The sequence below is a fragment of the Gymnoscopelus braueri genome (genome assembly GCF_963280865.1).
Source record: "Gymnoscopelus braueri genome assembly, chromosome: 11".
NCBI lineage: Eukaryota > Metazoa > Chordata > Actinopteri > Myctophiformes > Myctophidae > Gymnoscopelus > Gymnoscopelus braueri.
The window spans coordinates 22,461,750-22,479,637 of NC_137613.1; the positions used below are offsets into that span (position 1 = coordinate 22,461,750).

General features: G+C 43.4%; 1 protein-coding gene across 4 annotated transcripts in view; it reads right to left on the reverse strand.

Annotated features, from left to right (window-relative positions):
- Window positions 1–16,942, reverse strand: part of cgnb (cingulin b) — a 30,962-nt gene extending 14,020 nt beyond the window's left edge. For 2 of the 4 annotated variants that reach the window (XM_080441830.1, XM_080441827.1), the window contains exons 1-7: window positions 16,817–16,942; window positions 8,911–10,110; window positions 8,689–8,789; window positions 8,489–8,558; window positions 5,028–5,137; window positions 4,416–4,548; window positions 3,513–3,725 (exon numbers count right to left, since the gene is read on the reverse strand). In XM_080441830.1, coding sequence (XP_080297956.1) covers window positions 3,513–3,725; window positions 4,416–4,548; window positions 5,028–5,137; window positions 8,489–8,558; window positions 8,689–8,789; window positions 8,911–10,089 — 1,806 coding nt within the window. In that variant the 5' untranslated portion in view covers window positions 10,090–10,110; window positions 16,817–16,942. Of the gene's footprint in view, window positions 1–3,512; window positions 3,726–4,415; window positions 4,549–5,027; window positions 5,138–8,488; window positions 8,559–8,688; window positions 8,790–8,910; window positions 10,111–15,520; window positions 15,629–16,816 lie in introns of those variants that run through there. The other 2 variants (XM_080441828.1, XM_080441829.1) reach the window with 2 other exon arrangements.
- Window positions 16,943–17,888: the final 946 nt, after the last annotated feature.

Here is a 17,888-nt window from a genome sequence, read left to right on the forward strand (position 1 = left end):
CATACATTCAAAGCATAATATCATATGCACATCACATTCCTGGTATTCCATTACAATCTGATATGCAAATAAGAGACAACTGGGGTGAAATGATAGTGATGTACAGTATATAAAATCAAACAGGTGTGGATCAGTGTGTGACGCAAGGGGAAATGAAGAAAGGGATACTCTCATCCTCCCTGTTTGTTGGTTCACCTATACTGTAAGTACTCATATCAATTCCTTTTTGTTGTCTAGACACTGTACGTATAGAGCAGAGGCCTGACGCTGTCCTCCGGACCCTGGCCTGAGCAAAACTTTTTTTGCGACAGTGACAAGGAAAAACTCCCCTTTAACAGGAAGAAACATAAGGCAGAACCTAATCTCTCAAGACAGACAGCACCACTGCCTTAAACATGTAATGTTGTTGTTAGTAGGAATAAACACAGAAGCACCAAGGAGGAAGTGGACTGTGAAAGGGGAGGAGCCAAACCAAGATTTTTCTACATGAAAAATTAGGTGGTGCCCCCAGAGGCAAAACAAAGGGGGAAAAAGTATTTCTTTTTTTTAACCGAATGGATTCCCAGATTGGGCAGAACCAGGCTCTAGGGTGGCCATCTGCCTTAGCTGTGTCTGTACCATGTACTGTGCCATAGACAACGGTTCGCTTGCCCTGCCTGAACCTCAGGAGCCTAATATTTCCCATGGCCAGGCCCAGCGGAGGATTCACCTTTGGACATGTGGCAGATGTTTGGTTTCCCATGCTGGAGCTTGTCAATCAAACTACTTTGATGCCCCTCTAGCCTCTAACTGTCAACCTCTACCACATACTGAAGCCTTGAACTGTCAACTGCTTATTTCTCCCTCTAGTCTGCTCAGTACTTTTCCCTGACACTACTGTCACTTTCTCCAAAGTCTGACTTACAATTTATTCCTCCATATGGGCTCCGAGTGTTCACTGCTCTACAGGTCTCTTAAATAGCATACCTGCTGTAAACCAAGCTGCTGTAACACAAGTCTCTCCCCCTCTTGCCGTTTTGCTGTTTCTGACTGAACATATTGGTCTACTATGCAATGTAGCCAAAAGTTATAATATCTTGATTCTTGGCACAAGGCATCAGTCCTGTAGTTATGTGATGTATGGCCATTATTGACGCATGCAACAAGATGTTAACACATAGGGGTGTGTGTGCATGTGTGCGTGTGTGTGTGTGTGTGTGTGTGTGTGTGTGTGTGTGTGTGTGTGTGTGTGTGTTAGGAAGATTAGAAACCTGACAACAATAGCCTTTCACAGAAGAAAGGCCATTTGAGTTAAATGCAACCACTTCCTTGTAAGGATTTGGCAAACACTCCACACTCCACACTTTATAGGTTGTGTCCTGTGTCCAAAGTGTTCTCCACAAGGACTGACTAACTGGTAAAACCGGACCCGTCAGTGTCAAATGAAATTGAAATGATCTTCTCCAAACAACTAATCTGAAACAAACAGTTCATGATACCTTCATGATGATATGTCTTAACCACCAATTATTTATTTGCATAAACTATGGGTAATGTTCTCAGTCTTCAAACAGCATGTTGCTTCTGTCTTTTATTATTGTAGAATTACAATAACAATTGGGTATTGTATAGTGTAAAATGCAAATATGAGGAATTTAAAAAAAGGAAATAATCATTTATACTGTTAGCAAAACATAAAAAGTTGCAGTGCATCTGCAAACTGTCAATTAAAAGTATCACCTCTGAGAAGGTTCAAGGTCTCAGAGAAGGTCCTGAAATCCCTTTACTTTGCTACCACTCAGAGCACCCTGAAGGAAGGTGGTGCAGTCAGCTGAGTGCACCGAGGCCCGTCCTGTAACTAGGGAAGGGAGGTCACCGTGGTCCACGGGGACCTCCCTCCCCTACCTACAGGACTCATTCAACAGCAGGTGTTTGAGCAGAGCTAAAGGGATTCTGAATGATAAATATCACCCCAGCAACTGACTATGTGTGCCGATGCGGACAAGAAAAACACCTGAGGTGTCTCAAGGGCAAACTGCCTTCAATCCGTAAACACCCCAACTTTGCTCACAACAGAGCATACACTGTCATCAGTTCCACAAATATTGTACTTGCACATGTTGTGAGTATACTTTTTACAGTGGCTCTTTACGAGGCTAGAGAGTCGGTCACTCTGGCTGTCTGTGTGTTTGTCCGCAGGGAATCTTGCATACAGCTGGACCACTCAGCACCACATTCCTTGTGCACACTGCCTGTACGTCAACTCAGGAGTAGTAAATATTTAACTGTAATTTTATAATGGAAGTCAATAGGGCTTGGATTGGGCTGAAACCTTGCACAGATTTAGAGTCATACGTAATAGATTTGACATAGACTGACTAACTGACGTCACAGCAGGCTGGCCACATGAAGTCCGAGATCCATATGAGGCCACGCCGTTCCCATGTGGCTCTTGAGGTCCCCATGATTAGATTGTATTTTTTGGGCGGTGTAGCCGCCCCTATAAGTGGGGTTGGGACACCTCATTAGTATTAGTTTCCTGCACTGTGATTGGCCCATTAGTGGGCCACTAGCTGTACTGTGATTGGCTGATTCTATTGGCTGACTCTATTCAGCACTGTGATTGGCTAGCGAGACACATGATGACATTAATAACCTATAAATAGGATTATGCACTTCCAAAAGAGATTCTTTTTTGGAAGTGAGCTTCCATCACTATGATGACCACTGTGATGACCACACCGCCCACTTCATACTGGAAACCGCCCCTATAAGTGAGGTTTGGACATCGACATTCGCTGCACTGTGATTGGCCACCATTGTACCCCCCCCCACCCATTGTACCGCCCCCAACCCTGCGCTGTGATTGGCCACCATTGTACCCCCCTAACCCTGCACCGTGATTGGCCAATCACAGTCTATCCAGGACTGTGATTGGCTAGTGAAACATGACACATGTGCATATAGCCCTATAAATAGGACTATGCACTTATAAATGTGTTTTTTTTAAGTTAGGGGTGTACAATGGTTGGTCCACAATATTACCTTTCGTTAAGTGAACTTCCATCACTGTGATGACCACTGTGACCACACCGCCCACTTCACACTGGGTGTGATTTTTTTGGGCGGTGAAACCGCCCCTATAAGTGAGGTTTGTATATTTGTACAATATGCAGGAATGTGCATTGGCCAAAAATGTACAAAAATGTACCCCGCCTAACCCTGCACCGTGATTGGTCAATCACAGTCTATTCAGGACTGTGATTGGCCAGTGTCACATGACACATGTGCATAGCCCTATATAAGAAACCATAACTTGAAAAAAACCACAAATTGGTTTTTTTCAAGTTATGGTTTCTTCCATCATAAAGAGTGTTTCAATAAATGTATTTATTTTTTGTACATGATTGGTTGACTCCATTCAGTATTGTGATTAGCTAGCAAGACACCGCCCACTTCACACAGGGTGTGATTTTTAAATTATATCCATGATTATTATCTAGTGGGCTCGTTCTTTTGAGGAGGCAGCTTACCTGGGTCACCTGCTCCATGGTTTTCCTCAGCTTCTCCATGTCCTCGCTGTACTGCTCCCTCAGGGCCTCCACCTCCTGGTCGTGGCACTCCACCTCGTCCTTCAGCGCCCCCTTCAGGGCGGTCAGCTCTCGCTCTCGCTGTCGCAGCGTCTCCTCCTGGCGCTGGCGCAGCACGGCCGCCTCGGCCAGATCCGCCTCCAGCGACCTCACATCCTGCAGGAAGAGGAAGTGAGAGGATGAGAGAGAAGACATAAAACAAATCAGGGAGAAGAAGAAGACCAGAAGGGTGGAGAGAGAGGGGGGTCAGAGAGCAAGAGAAAGAGGTAAACATGAGATGGAGAGAGAGACATGCCGAGACAGAATGGAAGCGAGGGAGAGAGTGAGCAAGGGAGAGAAAGAGAGAGAAAAGGAGGAAGTTGGGGAATGAGGGGGATAAAGACAGGATGAGCAAAGGGGAGAGAACGAGACAGGAGGAGAGAAAGGAAAGAGAAAGCAAGAGAGAGAGAGAGAGAATGCAGAGAGAGGTATGGTAAAGCCATGGAGTGAGCATTTAATTGTTTTTTAATTGTTAGATAATTAGCTTTCTTCCAAACCAGAATGTATGCTTGCTTGCACAGGAAATCCAGAGTGATAATATAACTCAGGAAAGTGTAAGAATGGACCCTTATGGGCCCACTGGACTTTTCTGTGTACCGAGTTTGTGCTGGTACATACATATGTGTTTTTGTGTGGAAGACTGACTTAAACTGACCTTTACTTGTGTATGTGTTCATATTACTGTGTGAAGTCAGCCTTCACACAAGTAAACACACATGTCTTATTACATCTGCATACACAGTCAAATCCACAAGTGTTGTTTGTGCGTGTGTGTGTGTGTGTGTGTGTGTGTGTGTGTCTTAGTACCGTCTGTAGTGAGTCTGTGTGAGGTGAGTTCTCGGACACTCTCCTCAGTTCCTCCTGAAGTCCGGCTAACTGGTCCTCCTGCTGGCGCACGCGAGACTCCGCCCCCTCCCTGGCCATACGCAACTCAGCCAGTCTGCACGCACGCACACACACACACACACACACACACACAGTGAACACTCCACCAACCGACTATCAGTAATCAATTCAATCATTAAGATTTCAATTCATCTGTCATTTATCCAACTGAAAGACTCTATCTGCAAAAGATTAGATTATTATGATCATTTTTTATTTTATTTTTTTCATCAAAACAATTCAAGAATAGGAAAAATAGCAGATCTACAAGCTCAAACCGTGACACATTGCGAGCATAAAGATTGACTATTTCTGCTATTTTTCTAAATAGGGCTTAAGTGCGACAGTAAATATGATATACACAGACACACTAACAGTCACTTTTATCTTCGATTGTACTTTCCTTGGAGAACCTTTATCATGGGCCACGCGCTTTATCGTGTTATTGTCCTATGACAAACCCCACCCATCAAATGACAAAAGTAGGTTAAAACTATAATTCTAGCAGATACAAACACACACACACACACTTACTCATCATGAGCCTGCTGTAGCTCTATCAGGTTGCGGTTCAGCTTCTCCTGGAGTTTAATGTATTCATTCGAACTCTCCTCCTCTTTTTGATTCCCATCAGATCCTGCCTTCTACACACGCACACGCACACACACACACACACACACACACACACACACACACACACAAGGATGAGGGAGAGACAGAGAAAAGACAGACATAACACCTTTTCCTACGTTCAGACCCCTTTCATTCCATATTTCAGAGTGATGCTTCTTTCACTTTATTTGCCATGTTGACAGAAATATATATATTTTCTTCACATTTCGAACAAACTGTCAATCAAACTGTAGGGAAACAAATCCCAACTTCCCAAAAGTTCCACATTTACCTCCGGAAACCAAAACAGCTCATGTGCCCCAAGTTATAATGTCTGGATAGCACACCAGCAGAAGGGCCAGCCAGAACATTTTACACAGGGTATACAAAAACATCTCACACCGCCCCATCCCACTGTTTGTCAAGGTTCTCAACCCATGAATAGAAAGTCTAAGCACGGCTTTCCAGTGAAACCCCTCTCATCATCCTCCTACACACTCCTTATAGAGCACAACAGATAGAGAGAGAGAACAGAGAAAAGGAAGAGAGAGAGATAGAGAAAGATAGGGGAGAGAGAGCCATATTGGTTGCTTCCAGCTCTACAGAGCAAAGAAAGAGAGAGAGGTAGAGGGAAGAAAAAGACAGACAGAACGAGTGACGTGCGCAGGGACAAACATTCCATTTCTTATCATCAGTTACAGATTACAGAGACATTTTGCATAGATCCATTTCATGCCGATCTCATAAATAATCACATACTGGGACTCTTTATCCTCTCTGTTCTGACAAACAGAAGTGAAAGTGACATAACTGAGCAGATGGGAGAGCTAATTTGATTGTTTTGGAAGCCTTCAAAAAAGGAAATTGCATCAATAGTAAATTGCATCAGTTAACTCCATTACGTTAATTAATTAAAGACCCACTTCTAACGAGCTAGTTTGTGCTCGAAACGCCACCGATTTTTTGGGATGCAATAAAGCATCTGTCGCATTGGAGCCCTCAGTGTGCGAGCGTTTATTTATTCTTCTCTATACTGTTCGCTCAGCACCTGCACAAACTTGGGTTGGGGATGTGCATGTCGGTTCTCTCTTTTCATGGTCTTGAATCATAGACATACGCTTCTAGTAGTCTTCGGTAATCGTGATGTTTTGACAAATGAACACTGGCGGTCTGTAATTAACTCCTAGACATTTTGATTGTTTGATTTATTGAATGAGATAAATGTCAGGGGGCAGGGCTATCAGGTTTTCTGACGATGAGACTTCTCTCGAAGTATGCAATTACAAATTACAAATACACATTACATAGACCACCTGCCTTGGCCCCAGGTAACCTAGGTAACCTGAAACACCAGCATGGGTTCTCGCAAGTTACTAAAGAGGAAATGTTATCCCGTTTCAGTGCAACCACTGACTTGACTACCAGAAACTACAGCACTAAATACTGCAGTAACCCATCCAAGAGAGACCACTGAGACTCAGAGAGAAAGCGAAGAGATATCACAGGATATCAAGCGTATTAAAGACACTTGAACTCTGTTGACACCACATTGGGTCCAAAGAGACTTTGAAGCACAAATAAATCAAATCGAAATTATTAATTGAGAGGCCATTTACCACTTACACCCTATATACAGTACTTCATTGACTGGATCCCTCAGCGCTCTATACTTGGCCGCCTCCTTTTTTCCCTCTACTGTACGTCAAATCTCTTCGCAGAAAATAGCCCATCTACAAGCTCACAACGTGAGGCGGTGTGAGCTTGTAGACCTGCAATTGTCACCAAATATTCCCCTTTATAACAGGCCCAGAAAAGGGACGCTAGGGTGTATTTGGTTAAGCATGCATAGTTAAATGAATCTGGATACTGCACACATTTCATAAGCTTTAGGCTTTGGCATGGACCAACACATCCTGAGCTTTGTCTAACTTTTACATCAATTACCTTAGATTAACACTAATAAATAAGTGGATTGAGCACATTTTGTTGCCAGTCCGTCTTTCATCTATGTTGTGGTATTGACTTTTACTTCTTATTGAAGGTACAATCTGAGCAAGGGTATTCAGAATCAAATAGATGGATATACCTCAACATAATGCTAGATGTAGACAAAGCAAAAAGAATGGGTTTCTTTCCAGTTTGATTTAGCAACACTGGTATTGGCACTGAACATTTCCAAGTGAACGAATAACTAAGGTCTTATTGTATAATGCATTTATCTGCATTATGCATTTGTATTTGGTTTAGTCCCTGAACAGGTAGATTAACTAGGGGGAAATTATTTGAAATCCAAAAGCTATTGCAATGCTGTCTGTATTCTGTTAAATACTGTAGTTCACCATGGATCCAACCTAATAGATGAGTGAGCCACTGCTGAGAACGATGAGCTATGGTGGAAAGTACAGGGTGCCATGGTTACATGGAAAGACACGGTGCCACCTTTTAAACAGGACCGTGCAGAAAATGGAGCCACACCGGCCGGCAGGCTGGCCAACCCCCAGGTAGTGCAGGGTTCCACTCCAACTCAATTATTGATGGATCTCAATGGCTGAGTCCTTAACACACTGGCCTCTAATCAGCTTTCCTCTGCAGGTGCAGCGTTGCCAAGAGACCATGCGAGGGGGAACGATTTGCAGGCAGGCAGGCATGGTAAAAACACAACAGTTACGCAACGAGGGATCATACATATACTGAAGTGCTTATACTGTACAATATGCTGTCATGCATGTGCCCATTATGAGAGGATAAGAAACCAAACGGATAGCTCAGGAACAGATTAGGGATGTAGATTCATACAAGTTGGAGGCTCAATGGCTGCCGTGTGCAAATATTATAACAGCCAGAGTGGAATGTGCCCTAATTAGGTGTCAGAGGAGCATAAAGGTTTTGGGATGGAGCCCAAAAAATACCCATAAAATACACAGCACGCCACTTGATTTCATTTTTGCATTTTTTGGCTTGCCAAAAGAGCACCCTTGGAGACAGTAAGAATAGATGAAATAGCATTTTATAACCTCACAAAAGAGGGCAGACTACCAACCAGATGTTACCCTCATCACACAAACCATTTAATAGTGGAAAATACTCTAAAACTACTAAAAACAGCAAAACTATTTGCACTGATGAATGATTTACCAGTCCAAACTGATGACCTTGTAAGGTCATTTTACAGCTTGGTGTGCTCTAAAGGCTGTTGTCTTACAAGTTGGGGCTTTTATAGATCTTAGATTGACTGACTCTTTATGTCAAACAACTGCAGAAATGTTACACTACTACCATCCCCACTAATACTACTTCCACAGAACGAATAACCACTACGTTAAACAAAATGTTATTCCTTCTAATCTGAAAGAGAGGCCTAATACACAAGGGTCACATCATACCTTGACACTGCGGGTCGTTTCATAGACGAGGTTGACCTTTCTTTTGATGGATGCTTCACTTTCACTGGTCCTGAAGAATAAGTATTATGAAGGACACAGTGTTTTTAATGAGATCAATGTAACTGTAGCTAGTCTTTAATGAGATAAATGTAACTGTAGCTAGTCGAGTGAGCTTTTTTGTGTTTTGTAGCCTCAGTTACCCCAATTTGAGGATGTTGTAGATGGCTTGTTTGGCTTGTGCTTCCTCCCCATCTCTGACATGCGCACTTTGATTCTGGTTCCTCGGAACTGCAGGAAACTCCTTTAAAGAGACAACAAATATATGGACTGTCAGCTTAGCTACTTTGAACGCTTACAGACTAATTAGCTCAGGCAAATGGAAGAAAATGACACAACCTGCCTGTGAATATTATGATACCTACAGGTTTTTTTGGTATAGCGGGAGGGGTGTCCTTGGCAACAAAGTTCCCTGGTGACTGGTTGCTCAGCTTGGGGGCAGTATGTGTTGTCACCTTGGCAACAGAAGCGGGGCTCTTTCCCAGACTACTGCTTTGCGGGGCAGATGATGTCATGGAACTGGACGAAGACGGGTAGGAGAATTGTGAGAGAGGAGCAGCGTAGGGGTTTGGAGTGGGAGAGGGAGGAGAGACTTCAGGTCGATTGTCCTTTCGAGCATCCAGGCTTCTGGAACGCCTGCGTTCTTCAAACCTGAGCCGCTGCCTTGCACCAGCACGGCCCCTGGTTTGCTGAGGAGCGCTGCCTGGAGTGCTGCTGTTGAACTTGTTGATGAGCTTGTTGATTGGAGCCAATGAGTCGGTGTCTATTGCTGGAACGGGCTCTTCCTCAACTAACACCTCAACTAACACCGGAGGAGGAGGCTCTGGGAAAGACTCCACGAAAGAATCCAAGCTCAGTAGTTTTTTCCCACTGTACCTTCCAAGTGAGCCGGTGGGCCGAGCGCCATTCTGCTTGAGCCCTCTGGACCCAAACCCATTTAAATTGACCGGTTTCAGTCCCGCCTCATTAAGCTCCTCCCCATTGGCCCAGCCTCTGTCCTTTCTCTCCACACCATTGGTTGCCGACTTTGGCCGGAGCTCGCCCATCATCCTCTCCGTCTGTGTTTTTTTCACGGCCTCAGGCTCACCCTCTCCCTGACTACCTGCCTGGCCGTCCCCAGGGGGTCTTTTGAACGGGCTTCTGAAGGCATCCGCAACCTCGTTCTCTAGCGGAGAGACAGGGGAGCTGCCCATGCTTCGAGTGGAGGCATAAGGGTTTGTGGGGTCTGATCTTTGCCAGCCTTTTGGAAGGCTGTTGTAGGGGGATGGGGGTCCTGAGCAGGAGGTGGTTGGAGACTGGGCCTGGGACTTCAGCTGAACCCCGTAGGAGTCACCTTTCTCCCCATCTTTTAAGACCACGTAGGGCTGCCCAGAGATGCCCTGAACTCGCACGGCGACTCCATACTTATTTGAAGGGGGAGTGGCATTGTGGCCTCCTCTGGACTTTTCAGGGTACCCCCCACCTGTGTCATGGAGGTCCTTGATGAAACGGATCTGAACACCGTAATCCACGAGTGGCTTCTTGTCTGTGGAGAGGGCGCTCATGTTGACTTCCTGGGATTTTTTCTGAGCAGACAAGGGAAGAGATAAGAATATGAATTCAAGTTAGCAGAGTCAACAGAGAACAAGTTACGAGAACAGAAGAAAGAGATATAGAATAGAGGTTTATTTACCTCAGATAGGACAGTCAGTACACAATACAGAGAAAAACACACAGATACACTGAAACACGGCACAAGAAACAAAACAAACACATAGGTAGACATATGTATATTACTGGTGAATTTGAGGTGAATCAAGCGACATATTCATACGCTAGCCATTTTGCTCTTATATCATACTTTGGTCGAGTTTCCCTGGTGAAGCATGCCCTATTGCATCTCAATGTCCTGTACCTGCAACCAGATGGTTTTGGCTTTGCGTATGACTGCTTTTGAGTCAGGTCTGTGATGGTGTGCATGCTACAGTATAGGCCAATAATTGTCAAGGCTGTGTAAGATAGTTTTTCAGGATATTTGTGACAGAGAGTGAGTGAATACAAAGAGATTTGGCCACACAGGATGGGTTCTATTATGCTGTGTTATAGGAGTAATAGGTGGCGGTGTTAGACATGGAGTGTGGGCGACTGTGGGGTTTATGAATGATGAACGTGTTGACAGCATATCAGCCCATGGAGTGTTCATTAAAAGTCAGTTTGTTGTGCAGGGTGAAAGAGGTATTTGAAGTGCTCCACCTGTTATCAGTGATTAGCCTATTAGCTGTTATTCGATTGGCCTCTAACACGTGCTTGCAAACCATTATTGTGTGCAGACCCACAAAGAGGTTCCCACTACACAATACCCTAAGATGTTGCCCTACTAAAATTACCCTTTGACCGATTTCTATCCTCTGCTTTGCTGGCAGTCGTGACTCATTGCATATGACTTTCATTACCAACATTAAATTACAGATGACTAACTCAATAAGATACTCAGCCTTTCTCCATTTCCACTGCTCCTCTCTTCAAAGCCGTTTCCCTGATTCTAAGAGTTTGGTGTGAATGACCTACTTTCTCCCCAGGTGTGGTCGAAGTATGATTCCCCTGGCATATGACACTGCCTGCCTGGTATATCTTGATGAAAGTGTCATCTGCCATGCCTGCTCTGTAGGCCAAATAGCTTCTTTCATAAGAATTGTTTTTTTGTCAAGCCAAATATGCCACTGGGTCACTGGCAACCTGTTTGTTCAGGTTCACAACTACTTTTTCAGATTGCACACTGAGAGGCTGATAGGAAAGAGATAGAGGAGTGTGTCTGTTTGCGCGTTACAGATATAGAGGTGGATTGGAGACACAAAAGCATCAGAGAGAGAGAGACAAGCAGAGAGAACCAGAGACAGAGAGAGAGAGAAGGACATTGAGAAAATGGGAGCGTGGGTATGGGCTGGGCGGGCTGGTTTGTTCACAGCATGTTAAGAGTTTATTAGTGTGTCAGTGTGTCAGTGGGAGTGGCTCGACATCACACCACACATTAAGATGATCAATACATTGACACCAATTTAGGCTACCCTACATAATGCTATTTGGATTTTATCCTAAGTGCCTTACAGTGCAATGCCTTACAGTACAATATCTATTCTGGACCCATAATAGTGTCAGAGTCCACCCTCTGAACCCTGCTGGGCTACACAAACATTGAGGGCCATATTACTTAAACTGAATGTATTATCTATCAGAATCATAATGTGTAGTCGTCGTATTATGTATGTATTATTGTGCAATTCATTTTCAACTAGATTTAACCCAACTCCGTAAAGTAACAAAACATTCAAAACAACCTGAGTTCAGTACAACCTGAGAATCTCCAACTTTTGCCCCGCAAAATGGGTGAGTCGATAAGCTGTATGGGTAGGTGAATACTCTTCCTATTGTCCAGGCTCTGCAGAGCATGAAACAACTAAGGGTTATGTTAGGAATGCCCCCCGCCTTCGCTCTCTCTGTCTCTGCCAAAGCTTCTCTCTCGTCTCCAGACTTCAGAGGGGCGATCCACTGAGGCGTGTTCTGTTTACTTTGAGCATTGCATTAACTTGAGCACATGTGCATGCACTAATGTGACTGTGTGCACATACAATATATACATACGATGTATGGTGTGGACGCTATGCACCTGCCCTCCACTGCCCATTTATCTGCTAGTAACTCTCTCCATCCAACTAAGTGACACAATAATCGTCTACAACACATCACGTCAAGGTACATGAATAACATACCCAAGTCCAACTAATAAGAACTCATTACTTTTGATAACGAAACGCATAAACCACTAAATGTATGTGTAATGTTTTCAACATGGATTTTAAATAAAGTGTAATCTCTTTGGCATGGAAACCAAATGCATACACATGCTCACTCGTGCATTACACACATACAGTACTATGTTCATATTACAGTCCCCTGTCTTGCTAGTTTCAGGTTACAAAGGTCATACCCTCCACCCCAGATACTGTCTTACTTCTCCACACCTACGGTGCTTATGGAGGGTCTGCGCTCAGAGATGGAATGATAAATTGCAGGTAATGAAACAGTAATATAACTAACCATTAGTTATAGTGTAACAGCCAGCACCTTGACCGGCCATAAGGTTAGATCGAGTCAAAGTGAACCTTTGTTTTTTCCCCTCCTGAAAAACATTCTCGGGATTCCAGACATTCCCTTTATCCTAAAATGTTCCGCGTGGTTTGCATTTGTTTGAGGATGGTGGATTATGGAGTAACTGTAAGACTGGAGAACTGGGCCAAAATCTAAATGTATGAATAGAAGGGTATGAGGTCTACAGGTTTTGCGCGGAGTGTGGTGAATGGCTTCAGCCATGCTGAATGTCCATTAGCAGCAGCACTGCTCTCTGTAATAGGAACAAGAAAAACGGCAAACTTAAACAGAATCATCTCAAGCGTCTGTTGGCTCTAGAATAGGTTAAATACTTCTGGAAGGTTGATTAAGAAAGCAACAGGGGTGACTTCCCAACACAACAAAAAAACGGTTGGAATCCCAGATGCCTTCTCCCTTAACTGTTGTTGAGGTGCCCTTGAACAAGGTGCTTAACTCCCAATTGCAGTGCAGCAGTTGCTCAATACTGTGGACCTACTAGGTGATTTCCTGATATGAATGTGTACAGTTGAATGAATAATAGTAAGGGGTTGTTGAAAATGAGGAAACGTGTTAAGTACATTTTTTTCATAAGTAAATACAGAAAATGTAAAAGAAACACCCATTATGAGCTTAGTCATGTATTGGGAGCCAACAGTAGCAGAGTCCTGTTTGGCGACAACTAGCCCACTTTATCTTTGCTCACTGACAGGTTTCTCTTGTCACAAGGAATGGCTGTATCAACAGAGGAGTGGAATGTAACCCAACAAGACTATCTGCTGTCATTATTGCCTTTCTCTCCGCCCTCCACTTCTAATATTCCCTGGCCATTTCCTCTTCTTTCTACACTTCCATTCCCCATCCTCCTTGTCCAGGTAACTGGACAGGAAGGAATGCCCTTGATATACAACATCGGTATCAATCATCATCAACGATATTGGATGTTTAGATAACCGTTATTGGCGAATATCCATAATTAATCAAATAAAAAAGAGGTTTATGAAAGAAGTTTCTAGCTTGCTGCCTTTACAGTTTCTTTTTTGTAAAAGCTTGGGCAATTACTCTTTCAGTGCGGGGATGTATGAATACTCCAATACGAATAATAGTTAGGTTGGTGTGTGGACACTGGACAGTTGCTCCAAAAAGCTGTAGGGTAAATGTCCCCCATTAAAGGGACTTGTTTATGGATAGCCTAATCTACCAAATAAGCTTAAATGTGCACACACGTAAGTAGGCTACAATTTTTTAGGTCAGGTCTGGTTTTTGCCCACTTAATTGGTTAGAATGTCAACACATTATACCTTCTTAATCTACTTCTTTAAAGGACCACTTCACCATTTTCATCATATCTTCATATAAAATGTCCTCTCTAATGCTCATTATAAGATGGCATTGGCACCATTTCTGTCTACGTGGTCAGTCTCAGAGCAGGGACGTGGACAGTCCAGTGATCCATCATTGGTAGGCAGGTTTGGTCATTTCAAACGTTTCATTGATACACGAACTGGCTTCAATTTCAGCATGCTAACTTTCCAAGAAGAGAAAGGCTGTAGTTTCTATTAGCTAGGAATCCCCAATGATGATGTCATTGGTAGGAATGTTTCTGAGCTGCACATAGCCCAGCATTGAGACAATAGAGTAAGCAAGGACAATGAAATTGTGCCATATTATGATCATTAGTAAGGATCAATAATATTAAGATAAGGCTAAAATAGCTGAAGTGCTCCTTTAACTACTTGCCTACTATTAGCCAGTGTCCTAAGAGGCTTATGGCCTTACTTTCATGCCAAAGTTTAGCTGTCGCAGCCCAGGGATACTAAAATGAATGACATCGTGAATAATGTGGTGGGCGGTGTGGGGTGGGGCTAGGTAAGTCCATGCATATGGAAAGCCGCCCTAACATGTGCCATTTAGGACACCTTTATCCAAAGCTGAAAACTCTAAAGCAGACATTTTTACCATGACTGAATGACCAGGTGGAAATGAAGATCTAACAGTGACAGTGTTCTTGACAAGCCCTCCCATCTAAACATGAAGCATCATTTAATCAACACCCAATACCTCTATCTGTGGCAATCTGACATATATTGCAGCACCAAGCAAGGGAATTCGATTTTTCACAAAGAATATTCAAAAATAAGCTGAACTTCCCATATACTAACCAAAAAGGTAAACAAATAAACTCAGCACAAAGTGCCAATTTAGCACATTAAATATACAGTAGTCCAACAATAACACACACACACACACACACACACACACACACACACACGCACACACGCACACGCCGTGCACCTGCCTCTTAGACTTGGTGAATTAATAGCGTCACACCCACCCAGCGGGGTCAGTCAGTATCGGTTTTTAAGTCGAAACCGGGTTGTTTACTACATGAGAAACTGTGGCCACGAGCGGACTGGGACAGAACTGCTGCCCCGAGGACAAACAACACACACCAGCAGCATTGCACAAAGATGTTGTCGCATCCTATTTGTATACAGTACAGTACATTGGCTATTTGAAACATATACATTGGCTATTTGTAAATAGCAGATCTACAAGCTCACAACTTTTCAAAAAAATCTTGGAAGACATTTTTAAAAATGTGATATCATATTTTTGAAACATTTTAACAACACAAATCTTGTATGGGGTCCCTGGCATAAATTGTTTTCAGATGCTGGTCCGCAGACGAAAATATATATTCATTTGGGGGTTGTTCTTGACTTGAAAATGGGGCACTGCTGGTTTAAACAACAATAGGAAACAAGCCCAAATAAGCAAATAAACTTTAGAAACGAGCCCCCCCAAAAAAACGCAACCCACCACAACTACCAATATTTACAAGCAACTTACCAGAAAAACAAGCCCAAAGTCGCTGATAACAAGCAGACATGGCAACACTGTAGCCTACCTGCGATACATCACCACTCATATTAGCCCTAGAATGTCTGTGATCTTACATACATTTCAAGTATTCCAAATACACAGTCATAGATCTCTCTCGGTCCGCCACTGTGTAGTGCCCATCTGCGCGGCCATAAAAGTGCTCTAAACTCCGTCTGTACTCACCCAATAATTAATTCCTAAGACGTCTAGTCATATTTTGTCCTCTAGTTTCATATCCATGTGAAAGTTCTGCCAGAAAACGTGTGTTTAGTCAAATATCTCCACTTATTCACGAGCTGCACACGGACGAGTTCTGTGCGACGCGAGGGGCCAGGAATGATTGCAGCACTGAATATACGTAACTTCCTTAAGGACGCACAAATGTTTGGGACACACAATTGGCAGGTGATGATTCATTACCCCGCATCAATCACAAGCACCTGTCAATTGTGTGTCCCAAACATTTGTGCGTCCTTAAGGAAGTTACGTATATTCAGTGCTGCAATCATTCCTGGCCCCTCGCGTCGCACAGAACTCGTCCGTGTGCAGCTCGTGAATAAGTGGAGATATTTGACTAAACACACGTTTTCTGGCAGAACTTTCACATGGATATGAAACTAGAGGACAAAATATGACTAGACGTCTTAGGAATTAATTATTGGGTGAGTACAGACGGAGTTTAGAGCACTTTTATGGCCGCGCAGATGGGCACTACACAGTGGCGGACCGAGAGAGATCTATGACTGTGTATTTGGAATACTTGAAATGTATGTAAGATCACAGACATTCTAGGGCTACACTCATATATCCTATTTACGCACCGTCTCACCAGATCCAATTATGGGCTCTAGAGCCGAGCTCTGTGTGACTGACTGACTGACTGGGTGAATGAATGAATGAATGGCGCATACTATCCTAGTCATTAAAACGAGCTTTTAAACAAAGAGCAAAGATTGTGTTTTCTGCGTCGGGGGCGTTTGGTTCATTAGTATTATGAGCAGGAAAAGCTGAGTATAGTATTTTCTGACTGCCAACGCACCACAAAGCCACAGGTGTTCCCTTTCCCTTCGCTTTATCCATTCTAATTCTAAATATAATAAACGCCACGCTCAGCAAAACGCAGCCACCGCGAAATGCAGGCTTGCTCACACAGCTTTAAATGGTCCAACATATTCCCCTGCAGCAAAACACAGGCACCAATACAAAGAACAAGTAAATAAACAGCTGTTAATAGAACCAAACGCGTGTTTGTGAGTACTGTACCTGTAGGTTTAATGCAAATCCGATGACTCTTTTTTTTTTAACGCCGTATATTCAGAATCAGATCCCCTGGTAAGAGTTGTGATTCTCGTACAATAAATAGATGTTTCTCAATGGACCGAGGACATGAGGAAAAGCCCCCTTGTTATTAGAGTAACCTGTTGTACATCTGATAACCGTGGACCCGCCTCAGGACCTGTGTTGCCAGGTTTTGCGAGAGAAACAAGCAACCAGGTCTATGAACACAAGCCCCAAAGAAGCACTTGTCTTTAAACCTATCTAGTATACTATACTGCCACGACAGGTTGTGAGCTTTGTAGATCTGCTATTTTCAAAAAAGTATTGAAAAAATATTAAATTAAATATTTTGAGGAACACAAATCTGGTACAGGGCTCCCTCTCCCTGGCACAAAACATTTACGTTAGGAACCAAATTAATTTGGGGGCCCATGACATGAAAATATTTGAGAACCATGGGTTTAAATAATAATAACAAAGATTGGAAGCAAGCCTAAATAAGCAAGTAATGTATAGAAACAAGCCCCCAAAACCGCAACTACCAACATTTACAAGCAACTTTACAGAAAAATAAGCCCAAAGTCGCTTATAATAAGCCGACATGGCAACACTGCTCAGTACCAACTCCATTGGTTGAGGAGACAGTGAAGGCGGCGCCCCGCCGTGAGCTCTTTCCCTACATGCTTCGTCGTACGACAGTGCAACGCACGCACCAGAAATAGCAGATGTACAAGTTCACACCGCGCAACATCCGTGACACTCTGTGAGCTTGTAGATCTGCTATCTTCGGTGCGCAGCAGCGTCGTCGTACAACGGAGTATAATTAACCAATACTCTGTGGGTTGAGCCACAAAACCTAAATACTATCGGCCTTTGTGGCACCATAACATTAAAATGTAGTCTACTCATACACTATGGTAATTATAGCCAGTGGTGGAAGAAGTACTCACATGTTTTAAAAGTATCAATACTGCAATGTAGAAATACTGTTACAAGTGAAAGTCCGGAATTCAAAATTTACTTGAGTAACAAGTACAAAAGTATTGGTATCAAATGT